This window comes from Bufo gargarizans, chromosome 4 (genome assembly GCF_014858855.1).
Source record: "Bufo gargarizans isolate SCDJY-AF-19 chromosome 4, ASM1485885v1, whole genome shotgun sequence".
NCBI classification, from domain to species: Eukaryota; Metazoa; Chordata; class Amphibia; order Anura; family Bufonidae; genus Bufo; species Bufo gargarizans.
The window spans coordinates 103,155,333-103,170,530 of NC_058083.1; the positions used below are offsets into that span (position 1 = coordinate 103,155,333).

A 15,198-nucleotide genomic window follows, 5' to 3' on the forward strand; every position below is an offset into this window, starting at 1 on the left:
TAGGCTTTAGTCCTAGTTCCTGTAGCCTTTCAGAGGCTGGTGTCATCATTATCGCGCTGCCTGAGCCAGTCTGCATAGAGCTCAGGGCACAGACTAGAAGAGGTCTGTGTCTTGCATTGCATCGCTGACAGTAGAATGGAGGTAAGTATTTGAGTTTATTATTTTTTGGGTTGGCCCACAGTGGGATGGGGATCATTATTTTTTAACTGGAGAAAGTACTATGGGGACATTGCGGCTGTAAAAAGGAACATTTTTGTACTGGCACACATTATAAGGGGACCACTATGGGGGCATCCGTTCTACTGGGGGCACTAAAAGGGAGTTGTTTTTGTACTGACAAATGTTATAACAGAGCATTTTTGTACTTAGCGCACATTATAAGAGAGCATTTTTTTATTTAAACGTAAAAACACAAAATGCAATCGCACACTGCAACCAGCACTCTGCCCTGCCTTTATGCTGGATGTTGAATAAGGCATTGGTGTACATTTTGGCCAAAGCGTAATAAGCCACTCACCACGTCAAGGTCGCCTTCATGAGTGGTCCCTAACACTAGTTCCTACCTTTTATGGGCCATGACAGCCACATAAAGTCCAGGGAGCACAGGTACAGCATGCACGCCAAGCACACTCTGCTTTTAACCCCGTCCGGTGCCATTACAGCTTTCATCGGATCCAGGGATGCAAGTACCAACATGCATGCTGAGCCCACTATATACTTCTCCTGGAGCCTAATGGCTACTGGTAGGTGCTATATAAGCAGACTCAGTTTTATACTGACTTTAAAACCAGCCTCCAGGGGGCAGATTAACTGGACAGGTGTGCTTGACTGCTTGGAGATCGCCACGCCTCCAATACGTACTACAAAGAAAAAATATGGAAGATACAGCCCGCACAACCACTAGCAGGTGCAGATTGCTATGGCGAAATACAGATACAAACGTAAAAACACAAAATGCAATCGCACACTGCAACCAGCACTCTGCCCTGCCTTTATGCTGGATGTTGAATAAGGCATTGGTGTACATTTTGGCCAAAGCGTAATAAGCCACTCACCACGTCAAGGTCGCCTTCATGAGTGCCCCCTGGAGGCTGGTTTTAAAGTCAGTATAAAACTGAGTCTGCTTATATAGCACCTACCAGTAGCCATTAGGCTCCAGGAGAAGTATATAGTGGGCTCAGCATGCATGTTGGTACTTGCATTCCTGGATCCGATGAAAGCTGTAATGGCACCGGACGGGGTTAAAAGCAGAGTGTGCTTGGCGTGCATGCTGTACCTGCGCTCCCTGGACTTTATGTGGCTGTCATGGCCCATAAAAGGTAGGAACTAGTGTTAGGGACCACTCATGAAGGCGACCTTGACGTGGTGAGTGGCTTATTACGCTTTGGCCAAAATGTACACCAATGCCTTATTCAACATCCAGCATAAAGGCAGGGCAGAGTGCTGGTTGCAGTGTGCGATTGCATTTTGTGTTTTTACGTTTGTATCTGTATTTCGCCATAGCAATCTGCACCTGCTAGGGGTTGTGCGGGCTGTATCTTCCATATTTTTTCTTTGTAGTACGTATTGGAGGCATGGCGATCTCCAAGCAGTCAAGCACACCTGTCCAGTTAATCTGCCCCCCTGGAGGCTGGTTTTAAAGTCAGTATAAAACTGAGTCTGCTTATATAGCACCTACCAGTAGCCATTAGGCTCAAGGAGAAGTATATAGTGGGCTCAGCATGCATGTTGGTACTTGCATCCCTGGATCCGATGAAAGCTGTAATGGCACCGGACGGGGTTAAAAGCAGAGTGTGCTTGGCGTACATGCTGTACCTGTGCTCCCTGGACTTTATGTGGCTGTCATGGCCCATAAAAGGTAGGAACTAGTGTTAGGGACCACTCATGAAGGCGACCTTGACGTGGTGAGTGGCTTATTACGCTTTGGCCAAAATGTACACCAATGCCTTATTCAACATTCAGCATAAAGGCAGGGCAGAGTGCTGGTTGCAGTGTGCGATTGCATTTTGTGTTTTTACGTTTGTATCTGTATTTCGCCATAGCAATCTGCACCTGCTAGGGGTTGTGCGGGCTGTATCTTCCAGCATTTTTTTATTGGCACACATTCTAAGGTGGCCACTATGGGGACATTTGTATTGACATGCACAAGGGAGTAGTTGTGTACTGACACACATTATAAGGGGTTATTTTCTGTACAGACACACATTAGAGGGGGATTGATTAATATTGTGGGCAATATGGGGACATTATTACTTCTAGAGTAAAATAAGGGACATTGTTACTATTGGGTGCACTGTTACCACATAGTGCTTTCTGGCAGAGAATTATTACTATTGGTGGGACTTTTGGGAGGACTTTTACATTGGGAGGCACCCTGGCACAGTATCAACTTAGCAAAATACATTTTTGAGGACACTGTTTACGGCACTATAAGTTTCAGGGACACTATTTGCTTGGCACAGTTATTTTTTAGGGCACTGTGTGCCAGTAATTATTAAAGGGGAACTATCTGTGTGGTATTTGTATTTTCAGGAGGATTATCTGTTTCTGCAGTATAGTATTGGGAAGCAAAGAGGTGGCAGGATGGGATGTTCAGACGGTGGGGAGGAGGATGGAAAAGTAAGAAACTAAGATGTCTGTTTGTCAAACTGCAGAGAAAAGAGATGGGTGAAAGAAATCATCATGGCGGTCTGGTCTGAATGGAGAAGATAAAGAAAGAGAACATCTACATCAGAGGACACGTCACTGGATGCAAGAGGTATGTGGCGTTATATAACCCTGTATGTTTTGTAGCTCTGTATGTAATGTTTTCCAAGTGTGTCTTGGAGGGAAGGGGTTAGTTTAATAAACTGGCATTGGGTATGGCAGCATTTCCGTTTTCGCCTCAGGCACCAGAAAGGTTAGGTGCTCCCCAGCATCCAGTAAATACAAAACTACAGAAGAATGTGGTCCTGCATGAAAAAAGTGAAAATACATTTTTCTCTCGGATTTAGTCTCAGAATATACTTTTAATAAAATGTAAACATATTCAAACTATATACACACTGGAAAGGAAAACATTGCTGGGAAATAAATAAGCAAAAATACAGTAATAAATTAAAGATTAAAACATGCACATAAAACAGATTTGCTCTAGCCTTTAAACCTTACTGTACCTTTAAATCGCACAATTATGTCAAAAACATTCTTTATTTTGTTTAGTTCAATTAAAAACCTTTTAACCCCTTAAAGTCCTCCCCCGTATATGTACGACGGAAGTCCGGTCCCTAAACATGGCGCCCACTCGCACGTGCAGCGGGCGCCATAGGCGCCGAGTTTCTGCTATTATAAATAGCAGAGACCCATGGAACATATGGCTGATCGCATATATTTTACCCTTTAGATGCGGTGGTCAAATGTGACCACCGCATCTGATCAGTCCGGAAGCGGGAGCCGCGCGCTTCCGCTCTGGTAACAGTGTTCTCCGAATCGAGATCGCCTATTTCAGGAATATACCAATACAGGCCACTAGGTGGCAGCATTGTATTGTTATATTGCAAATGAAGTGTTCAATGATGGCTATATAGCCATCAATGAACACAATGGGCAATCTAATGATTGGCAGTTATTGTCACCCAAGGTGATAAAAAAAAAGTTTTTTACAAATATAAAAAAAAATAAAAAACCTAAAAGTTCAAATCACCCCCCTTTCCTTAAAATAAAAACAAAAATACTGAACCAACAAAAAAAAATAAACATCATGGGCATCGCTATGTGCGAAAATGGCCATGCAATTAAAATATAACAATATTAATGGCATACGGCAAATGGCATAAAATAAAAAACAGGCCATTTTTTGTCACCTCAACTACCCAATCATTTTTTTATAAAAAGTGATCAAAAAGTCACACACACTTCAAATTGGTATCGCTGAAAGGAACAGATCGTCCTGCAAAAAATGAGCCCTCACACAGCCCCGTACACATAAATACAAAAAAGTTATAGGGGTCAGAATATGGTTAAAAAAATATTTTTTTTCTCAACGGTTTAAAAAAAAATTCTGTATTAAAACACAAGATAAATTATACAAGTGTGGTATCGTTGTAACCGTACTGACCTGGAGAATAAAGATAACAGGTAAATTTTACCGCATAGTGTACAGTTCCGCTTCCTACTACATGGTATGCAACCGTAAGTGGTGCCATTAGAAAGTACAACTTGACCCACAAAAAATAAGCCCTCATATGGCTATGTGAATGTAAAAACAAAAAAGTTAGGACTATGGGAAGGCGGGGGAGTGAAAAACAAAAACGCAAAAAAGGAAAATCTCAGGTTCCTTAAGGGGTTAAATATACAGGCCTAGATTACGATCTCAACATAATTGTGCATTGATGTATGATGCATGGTGCATGGAACAGTCTATGACATAGTGTGTGCATGCAGAGAAGTATCTTGTGATGTATGGTTTGTTAAAGCCATATAAAGGGGTTCTCTGGGAATAATGCCAGCAGCATGCCTCTGTAAAAAGAAGATTCAAACTTACCTGCTGCCCTCCACTCTGGTCCTCCAATGTGGCTCCCGCATGTTCATGTTCTGGTCCCCAAACTGCTTTCATCCTAGAGTGCACTGGCATGATCATATGCTCTGCTGCAGCCTATTACTGGCTTCAGCGGTGATCTGCAGCTTTGGCCAAGTCACCACTGAAGCCAGTTTTTGGCTGCAGCAAAGTATGTGACAGTTCGGGGACCATAATGCCAGGGAGCAGTTGAGTGTGAATCTTCTATTAAAAAATAAAAAGTATTTATTCTCAGGGAACACTTTTAAACCTTAGTCAGTATTCCAGACTACACCCAATCTATATACTAGACTCATGTGTTTGGTCCTGAATTAGTTGTTTTTTCCATTTTGGAAACAGTGAAGCATTTTCCCAGAATTCCTTTGCCACAAAGTAATAGCAGATGCTATCAAGGCAGCAATTTAGGTCACTAAGGCCTTGTGTGACATGCACAAAATCATTTATCCACTTCAAGAATCCGCATTCTAAACGTATGGATTCAAAGACAAACCTTACAATATTTCCAATACTCAGAGGCAGGAAGCAAAATAAAAAGATTGTCAGATTAGTTTTTACTATGCTGATGGTTTTCTCGATGTTCTTTTCTTCATTCATGCTCATTTTCGTCTTCTTTTTTAGGGTCCATATGATTTGTGTTGAGCAGAAAATTAATATGACCATTGGGATACAAGAGCCAAAAATAGTAAAATACAAGGTTCTCTTCAAAGGTTTTATTGACACTTTTCGGAAGCAAAATCTTGACTCTCTGAATTGTAAATCCGTCCCAAGCTCAAGGTAGAGACGAGTTGAGATAAAAAGTAGCCAGATAATCCCACAAGCCAGTGCTGCCTTCTTTGGAGTACGTAAGGTTCTTGCTCTCATTGGAAACTTGATAGCCACATATCTGTCTACCGATATTAAAGTGATGATAGCAATGCCCATGTATGTGTTCATAAAATAACAAAAACGAATAGCGTCACATAATATATTGCTCAAATGCCATTCATACTGAGTGGTATATATACGGAAAGGGAGCGTGAACAGCAGGCAGCAATCACTAAATAGAAGGTTCATCATGAAGACTCTTGTCTCGGACCACTTCTTCATCTTACAAAAGAAAACCCAGACAGCAAACAAGTTAAATATTGTTCCAAAAATAAAGACACCTATAAGAAGGATCATCAAGAAAATTTCTACTTTTGGGTTCCTCGCCCTCATGATTGCATAGCAGTCTGTGTTGTTGTAACTGGCTGCAATAAAACAAAGGTATATAGTTAGCACCATTGAAAGAGGACATTTCTGTGCAAGGTTCAAGCAGTAGAGGGTATAGGATGTAGCTAAGGGCGTTCGCTTGTCTCTGTATGCGCGATTGCAAACGTCCATACAATCGCGCATACAGAGAGTACGTTCTGTACGCTCAGGTCTGAACCCAGCGTAAAGCAAAAACAAGTCTGTTTACCCAATAGTGGCAATAAGAATTCTATACATTTTCATACGTTTTGATGCAGGTTTTTTTCTAAGAAATCAAATACGCCTTTTTTGAAGGCACCACATGTTACTACTAAAACCATTTCCTAATTTGACTATTTCACATTTTCCAAGGTTCCTGCTCACATCTGGAGTCCAAATGTTTCTCTCTGCAGCAGGAGTTAGATCCTCCTTGTCTAATTATACAAATTTAGCGTGTCCTCCCTTCCAATGACCAAACAATGACTGGTGATGCTAGATATTACAAATTCATTTCATTTTCTATTAAGAATAGGCTGATCTCCCCTATATTAAAAGAAAATTTGTGCAAATGCTTTTTATTTCTATGTATCCCTTAGAGTATAAAGGAGGAGAAGGATGGGAAATAGGGTGAAGTAAAAAAATACTTTTGCATGTTCTCAGAATAAACATTTTGAGTCAGTTTGTAAACATTTCGTTTTTCACTTTGCTCCTGCCAGCTAGACCATTATTTCTCAATAGCTTTGATGAAACAGAAATGTGATTTATCCAGTGTTAGGCCTGCAGCCCATGTGTGGAAACAGCACCCCTCACCATGCCATTCGTTATCTTGGTCCTCGGTATCCTATCTATGTTGCTGCCTCCTTGATTCTGCCTCCTTGCTTAGGGCATGTACCGTATGCTAACCTGCGGCCTCTTACATGGCCAGTGTACATGCTCCCAGATTCTTCCCCAGCCAATGGCTTAAGGTCCTCTCCAGGCAGAGGGTGCCTGAGCTTTAGAATCCCTGGTGACCATCAAAAATAGTCTAGCATATATCTTGCGTTAGTTTCTACCTGTGTTCCTGCCAAGTTCCAAGTTCTGTTTCTTCCTTCTTGCGTGCTTTCATACTTTCAGGGCCAGGTTTAGTTAAGTTCATGTTTTAGTTAACACAGATCTCTAAAACCTAGATTCAAGCCTTGGTGCCTGTTCAGGCTGTAACTGCAGTTTTTCAGCATTTTTGGTGCGTTTACTATATCTAGAACTACCGGTGCTTGCACAGAGTCCCTGATCCCCGTATGTCAGTTGTCAGCTACTCCGGGACTATCCCAGGAGATAGGGGTCTGGTTGCTAACCATCAGTAAATTCCAGACCAGGGTTAGCTCTACATCAAACCGATTGGATGGCACAATGGGTTCACACTCACTGATCCATAACAACCAGTAAGGTGGATGGTCGTGAACGTTCATGTTACAGTATATGCTCCTCTTGAAATGCTAAATCGTTGTTACTATAGGACGGTTTAACATGTCAAAACCTTTTAGAATGCTGCAGAATATCCTTGCATTCATGGGTTATTACATAAATAATGCTAATGATATAATTTAATCCTCCTTTAAAATCCTTTTTGCAAAGAAAAAACATTGCACTATAGTCCCAATCCCTGATTTGTTACTGTTTTGGATAAGAGTGACGTAATGTTAGAACATGACATGAATTTTCCAGTATTTAGATATGGATGACCTATTCCTGGGATAGGAGATCAATATCAGATTGGTAGGGGTCCAGCTCCTAGCACCCCCACGATCAGCTGTTTCAGGCAGTCACCAGCAGCAGAATCTATATAGGAGAAAGTGCCAGAAGCAGAAGGTTTCATCCACTGTGTAGTGGCTATGAATGGGAGCTGAGCTCCGGTACGATGCAGCTAGAAGCTATTCAGTGGACAGAGCCTTCTGTCTATGGGCTCGTTCACATGAACGCGTGAAGCCCGTGCCTGTGCTGTGGACCGCAAATTGCAGTCCGCAATGCACGGGCACCGTCCGTGGGGCTGGCGCATGGGGATCGCAGATCCATTCACCTGAATGGGTCCGCGATCCTTCCATTCCGCAAAAAGATAGAGCAAGTGCTAACTTTTTGCGGTGCGGAAGCACAGAATGGAACCCCAGAAAGCACTCCGTAGTGCTTCCGTAGTGTTCCGTTCTTCCGTTCCGCACCAGTCCGCATCTCCGTATTTGCGGACCGATGGAAATGAATTGGTCCGCATCCGTGATGCGAAATGGACACAGAATGGTGCCCATGTATTGCGGATCTGCAAATGTGGTCCACAATAATGCAACGGGCATCACACATTCGTGTGAACGAGCCCTATTACATAGTTTCCAGTGTCAGCGGTTACCTGAAACAGCTGATTGGTGGGGGATAGCTCATCAATGGGTTCATCCAAGATGCCAACACCTAAACATTAGCAATTTGCTACATATAAATATAGAACCACTGTTATAAGTAAATGCTTTATGGTAAACCCATACTTCTATGTTATACTGTACATACAGTATAACACACCATGCTGTATTAGGCTTAAACATTTCCTGGGTGCTGTTTGATATATAAGCTGGGAGATATACATTAAAGAACCAGTCCAATGTTTTTTTTTTCTTTTAGAATAGCTTTTCAAATATATATTAAGCCTCTTTTACATTCTTAGATGCTTAGTTTATACAGAATTTCACATCTTCATTTTCATTTACGGCATCATTCTGTCCTTAGCCAGTTTCTGCCATTTCTGTGCAGATGGAAACTACAAGCAGATACTGAAGGAAGATTGGCATCTGCTGTATCTCCACCCCTCAGCAGCTCATCATTCCTCCCATTACACCTTTTGACATCACATGATCATGTGACCAGATCAAGTCACATGGGTTACACGTAGCAGAAAAATGAAACAACCAGCAAATGCATGGTAGATATGTTAGCTATTCTATAAGCCCCTTTACATTAGGAAACTAAACATAATAATTTAACCAAATAAGTGTTTTGATGTTTGGAAGTCTGAAAACAGGGGTCACATGACCGAGTGACATCATAAGGTCCTGGCAGGACGATGAGAATACAGACTGCCAGGAGGAGGATCAGTGGGTGGAAATAACATTATGGAGGAAACGCCCACCATCATTTACACTCCCCCTTAGGACAGCGGTATTCTCAGACTTGTAGGTAAGACTGCAGCAACATGGAAGGAATTTTGACACTACAGCAGCAGCCATTTTTAATTAATATAGTAGAGAGAAAAGGCAGATAACAATGGCAGACCAGCACAGAAAAAACAGAAAAGAGACTTGTAGTAGGGATGAAGCAACAGTAAGAACTGTTTTGGCGTACTTGTAGAGATATAGTTCAGAGAGAAAAAACTGTTTGAGTGCTTCTTTAAAGGCTATGTACACCTTCAGAGGCAATTGTTGTTTATGACTGCATTTTACTCATTTTTGCCTAAAATGTATATTTTGACTTGGCCTTTATTAAATATATTGAGCCATTCTGTCACATAGGGTTAACTGTTTTTCTAACTGTGTGTGACTGGTCATCTAATAAACCTTATCGCTAAGCTACTAAGAGGCCATAAACAGTTAATAAAGCCAAATTCTTATCAGTAAGGCCCCTTTCACACCAGCAAGTTTTCAGAGCGGGTGCAATGCGTGACGTGAACTCATTGCACCCACCCTGGATCCTGACCCATTCATTTCAATGGGTCTGTGTACATGAGTGGGTTTTTTTCACGCATCACTACTAATATTGTAGTCTATAACATTATTACTGTTACTGTCTATAACATTATTACTCCTCCCACAGATTTTACACTACATAGACAGTAATATACCGAAACGTGTGGATTGTTCCCGATTGGTGTGCTATTACTTTGTGGAATATTTCACCGAATGGTTCACAAAATATCAGCATTTTTGTGGCAGTATTGGTCCCATAGGAATAAATGGCGGAATGTTCAAAACTAGAGTGGGAGCTGAAAAATCAGGACATGATTTCTAAACTGCCACCACTCCTTCATATTCAAGCCACCTACACAAATCTTATATAAAAACATTCAGCTATCCCTGCTGTCACTAAAAATGGCTAAGCCATAGTCCTGATAGTTTTCACAATATGACCATTTGTTTGCAACTCACGCCGCCCATTGACATTCATTGAAACTCCACTCTAGCCAAATGTGAAGGGCAATGTCTAAACTGCGACTGTGCCTTCATTTTCAGAGACATCCTATGCATCAACATGTAGGTCTGGGTCTTGTGATTCGAAATATATAAAGCTCTTCGCTGTAGGATTTATAACCGTTTGAAGATGGCAACCGCCAGTGAAGTGACCTCTCTTTACTGCTGAGACCGGGGTGGGCTTCCTATTGCTGTGTCTGTACAGAAGTCTGAGGGACTCTTGTCTCTATAGGAACAGAGGTGGGCGGGGATGTCATGTGACTGCTACTCTGAAGATGCTTGCTGCAATGCATGCTGGGATATTTACTTTCACTTTACAGATACTCTGCCCACACAGCCTGTCTGAGGAAGCTCCTCAGGAGAACATGTCATGCGCTGACCGCGTCATGTGTGATGTGTGGAGGGAGGGAGAGAGCAGCCATCGGGTCCCCGAGCTGCTGTGACGGGAACCCAATGGCAGGTAAGGCAGCCCCCTGGATCTCACAGGCAAACAGTCTGTAATACACTTACAGCCAATGCATCACAATACAAAAGTATTGTGATCATTGTAAAGGGAATCAGACCCCCAAAAGTTAAAGTCCCAGAGTGGTACAAAAAATAAAGTGAAAAAAGTGAAAAAATTAAGTTTTACAAAAATAAGATCCAAAAAAGTAATCTCTTTTGAATTGATCTCAGATGTGAAATAGAGACCATACTTGTTGATGTTTAAGACTTTGACAATTTCACAGAATTCTAGCTCGGATCCTGTCCAAAAGATCAGGACATTGTCAATGAACCTTAACTACAACGAGACATGAGAGGACCACCTCACAAGTTCATCTTCGAATGCCACCTCTCTTTCCCACCAGCCCAGGTATAAGTTGGCATAAGATGGTGCACATGGGCTTCCCATGGCCACACCCATGAGCTGGTGGTAAAAACGACGGTTGAAAAGAAAAATGTTATGATGTAGTATGAATTTTACAAGGCTGATCACAAATTCATTATGCGGCCAAAATTCTCTAACACGTTCCTGAAGAAAATAACGTACTGCATTGATGCCCCCCTCATAAGGGATGGAACTGTAAAGGGCCTCAATGTCAAAGCTGGCCAACAGGGTATTGCCATCAACCTGGAGGCCATTAAGTTTATTAACAATTTCCATTAAATCCCTAACATGGGAGGGCAAAGATAGAACAAAGGGTTTGAGGATAACCTCTACTTAATTACTAATCTGATGTGTCAAGCTATTCGTACCAGAAACTAATGGTCTGCCTTTAAGGGGATTCAACCCTTTATGCGCCTTAGGCAAACTATAAAAGCAGGCCAATTGAGGATGTTTGGGTAGGAGTGCCTGAAATTCAACTTATCAATGAGATTGGAGGCAAGTGCAGGACTGAGGAGACTTTTTAGCTCAAGTAAATGTTGTTCCATGGGATTTCCCGATAATAAACCATAGCAGTTTCTGTCCTTCAAAATGTCAAGGAACATGTTAAGATATTGATTTTGCCCCAACACTACAAGGTTGCCACCTTTGTCAACTGTCTTTATTACTATAGACTTGACCTTTTCAAGAGAAAACAAACCCTCTAATTCTTCCTTGGTTATGTTGATTCTGCATCTGGCTCCATATAGTTCTCTAAGCTCATCAATGACCAGATTCAGAAACACATCCACAGGGGTAGTTGCAAAATAAGATAGGGGGCGGCACCACTCGCGGCGGCTCAGCGCACCAGGATCTAGTGCTGTACGTGGCTGAGGAGGACACACACAGGCGGCGGTGCTCAGCTATACAGATGCGATCAAAGTAGAAGGTAATGTAGAACAGAAGAAAGTAGCGGCACTCACCGGTGTGGTCAAAAAGGATTTGCAGCTTTATTTAATCCACGATAACATCAGGCAGGGGGTAGACAATTCACAGCACGCATTGATCAGCGGCGGCCGTTTCGCGCTAAGTGCGCTTCATCTGGCTGACCACAGGGGTGGTATCATTAATTGGAGGGCTGGATAGGGAAAGTTTTCTTTATTGAGGTAAATGGTCCCTCATTAGGAATTTTCTCATTCTCACACATAAGGTCCACCAGAATCCTCATATCCCCTAAGTCGGCAACAACAATGCCGAGCTCGGCACATTTGTGTCTATCATGGTTCATGAAGAACTTTTTCCATTTAAGTTTACTCACAAAAAGTTTTAGGTCTTTCACCCAGCTGAACAAATCAAATGCATGTATTGGGACAAACGATAGCCCCTTTTTAAAGATGTTAAATTCTGCTAAAGAAAGTGCCCTATCCAATAAATTTATTATCTGTAATTCATTCATCAGATGAAGCAACAGATGGAGTTGTTACTGGGCACATATTTAAGGGTCCTTTCTCTCCATCAACAAATACGATAAGATGGTAGCTCCCTGGCCTAAAATCCCCTCTTGACCTTCCTTCTCTCCCTCGTCGTGTGTTACCCCTACTCTGATTACCCCTAGAAGATGAGGGGGATTTGGGGTGTCTGGGATTCCTAGATGATTCCGTATCGGTCTCCCCTTCTGAGGAGAAAGGTTCAGTCTCTGCCTCAAGTCCCTTTGCTGGTAGAGTATTGTAATCAAAGCGTTGGCCCTCTCTAAATTCTGTGGTATCTCTAAGATATTGAGCGTGTTTCCTCTCTTTCAGCAGTGCTGTATATTTATTTACTGCTTGTTCCAGAATCTGCTCTTTATGAGCAAATTCTGTATGACTAGAGAATTTTTTAACAGCTTCGATTTGTTCCTGAAGGATCACCGTGCTCTTCCCATAAATGGATTTTTCTTCCTCTAAAAGGAGGCCCATTAAGCAGAGGGACGATTCGCTGGATTCCGTCTCCCATCTCTTAATGAACTCAGGGGATCTCAGCTGTGTTGGACTGTCCCCTGTATGGACTTTGCCTCCAGTCTGTGGTTAGGCTGCCTAATCCAGTCCCTATCTTATATTTCTTCAAAACAAAGGGTGGGTGGGTTATCTTGTGACATCAGTGTGATGAAGGCGAGCTTTCGTGCGTTAGCTCCGCCTTGCTCGGCTCCCATTGGCCTCGCTCCTCTCCACCCCTCCTGGGGGTGTGTCATGTCCCCCTACTTATATCGGCGCGTTGAGCGGCCGTCACAGTGCCGGAGACATCGCCACACAACATAAGTGTGGCAGTGTGGTTTGTGCCTAGCATCTCTGTCTGTAACAAATTGCTGCTCCTGATGATTCTAAGATGAAACGTGGCGAGCACTAGATAGATGCTACATGAGGGAGAGCTAGTCGTGTGGAACGATAGTCAGGGTAGTAACTGGGCTTGAGGGTCATTGGTATTGGCTACTATGCCCATTGACTCCTTTGATCTGATACAGTCGTCTGATTGTATATATCAGCCAGAGGCATTATTGATCACCCCATAGACCGTCAGTACTACAGTTCCTCCTGCTGTGTGCAAAGCATATATATGCCAATTGTTGGTAACGGACATTAACCTTCACAATTGGCATATACCGCACTACACCGTGCTGCTTGTCTGTGGCACAAATCACTGTCTTCAGGGCTATAGCCTGAGTGATTGTGGTTCAATTGAGAGACACCACTGCCCCTCCATACATACATTCACTCGGCTATTACTCTATATTTGTTGTTTGTGGGTTTTAGTTATCACATCCCCCTAATTATCTTTTAATAGCAACTTATAAAAGTATACATTTTAGCGCCTCTATCCTCCTGTGATTCTCTGAAATATGGCAGGGTCCTTAAGGGGTTAATCTTATGAAGACTGGCAACATCTGGTTTGCTGCATCACAAAATAACTCACTTGGACAACACAGCTGTGAAAGTGAATTCTAACAAGGGGAGGATGAAGTTCATTTCAGTTTGTTCATACTGTGCTGAAGCTCAGAGCCCATATTTTCTTTTATTTCCAGCTAAGATAACCAAACAAGGGGTTGTCACACAGAGGCAATCGCTTTCTTTTATCAAGATATTGGAACTGCTTTCCTATGGCCCTTTTTACAGATACCAATGCACAGGCAATTATCACGAACAAAGCAAACCTTCCTGATAATTGCCTGATCCTGATTGGAGGTGAGAACTTTATTTACATGGAGCAATCATCTCCTCTGTAAAGGGAAGAGCAATTTCAGTTTTAGCCATTTCTGTCTGAGATCTGTTATTTTAGACGGAATAAAAGTTCTCTAAGACTTTTTTCTGAATAAAATAAAAAACTTAAACTCCCAGTCCAAGAAAGAAGGTCAATTAAGGTGAAGGTTAAGGACAAGCACAAGAAATGCTAAATACTTTGGTATTAATATGGTTGTTAAACATTTAGAATTTTACTCACAATGCACCAAACTTTCCGGGAGTGCAATATTGAAGGCCTACCCAAAATATCATCAATATCTTATCACTGAGGGTCCAACTCCCATTACCCTCACTGATCAGTTGTTTGAAGAGTCTGTGGTGCTCCATACATAGCCTACAAGCTGATCAACAGTGGTGCTGGGTATCAGATATTGGTGGCTACGGGCTTTTGAACACATTTCAGTCATTACATCTTATTATTTCTGGCACAAAACTTGCAAACAAATAAAACGATTGTCTCTGACTTTTGCACAGTGCACAGTACTATCTGACTGTCTGTCAGTCTATCTCCTATACAATATCTTTATCCCTGAAGAAGCCTTGCGTGAAACGTGCGTCGGGGTTGCTGGAGCACTATACAGGTAGTTGGTCTATGGCTTTATAATGAATTACTCAGCTTTGGTTATATATTTATTCTGATATATCTGCACTTGTCACTTTATATGTATACTTTGGTTATACTATATATGATATCTTTACCTAGCCTGTATAGCTCTGCCTGATCACATGCATTTTTGATATTCCATTTGGTTTACATGCACACTTAGTGCTATATTTATATACTCATTGTTTGTATTTATTTGCCATCTCAGATATTGGTCGTGCTCCATGTCATTCTGTGTGCTCATTTTCCATCACCCATTGTTTTCTATGTGTTTTAATTGTGATTTGTCTCATATGGAGACACTAATAAAATTTATATATTCATAATATTATTGAGTGCGAGCCCTACTTTCTCTCTTTTGGTGTTTTACCATACGTGCTGGCTCTGCACGGGTACTCACTCCTGTGAGTCATTTTGGTGTTCAATATCTTTAACCAGTTAAGGACCGGGTCATTTTTCACTTTAAGGACTAGACTGATTTTTGCAATAGCATCTGACATGTGTTACTTTATGTGGTT

At 41.9% G+C, this 15,198-nt stretch overlaps 1 protein-coding gene across 2 annotated transcripts in view; it reads right to left on the reverse strand.

Moving 5' to 3' along the window:
* Window positions 1–4,209: 4,209 nt before the first annotated feature.
* Window positions 4,210–15,198, reverse strand: part of LOC122933758 (G-protein coupled receptor 35-like) — a 79,443-nt gene continuing 68,454 nt past the window's right edge. For both annotated transcript variants that reach the window (XM_044288744.1, XM_044288745.1), the window contains exon 4: window positions 4,210–5,784. In XM_044288744.1, the coding sequence (XP_044144679.1) occupies window positions 4,835–5,784 (950 nt within the window). In that variant the 3' untranslated portion in view covers window positions 4,210–4,834. The remainder of the gene's footprint in view (window positions 5,785–15,198) is intronic.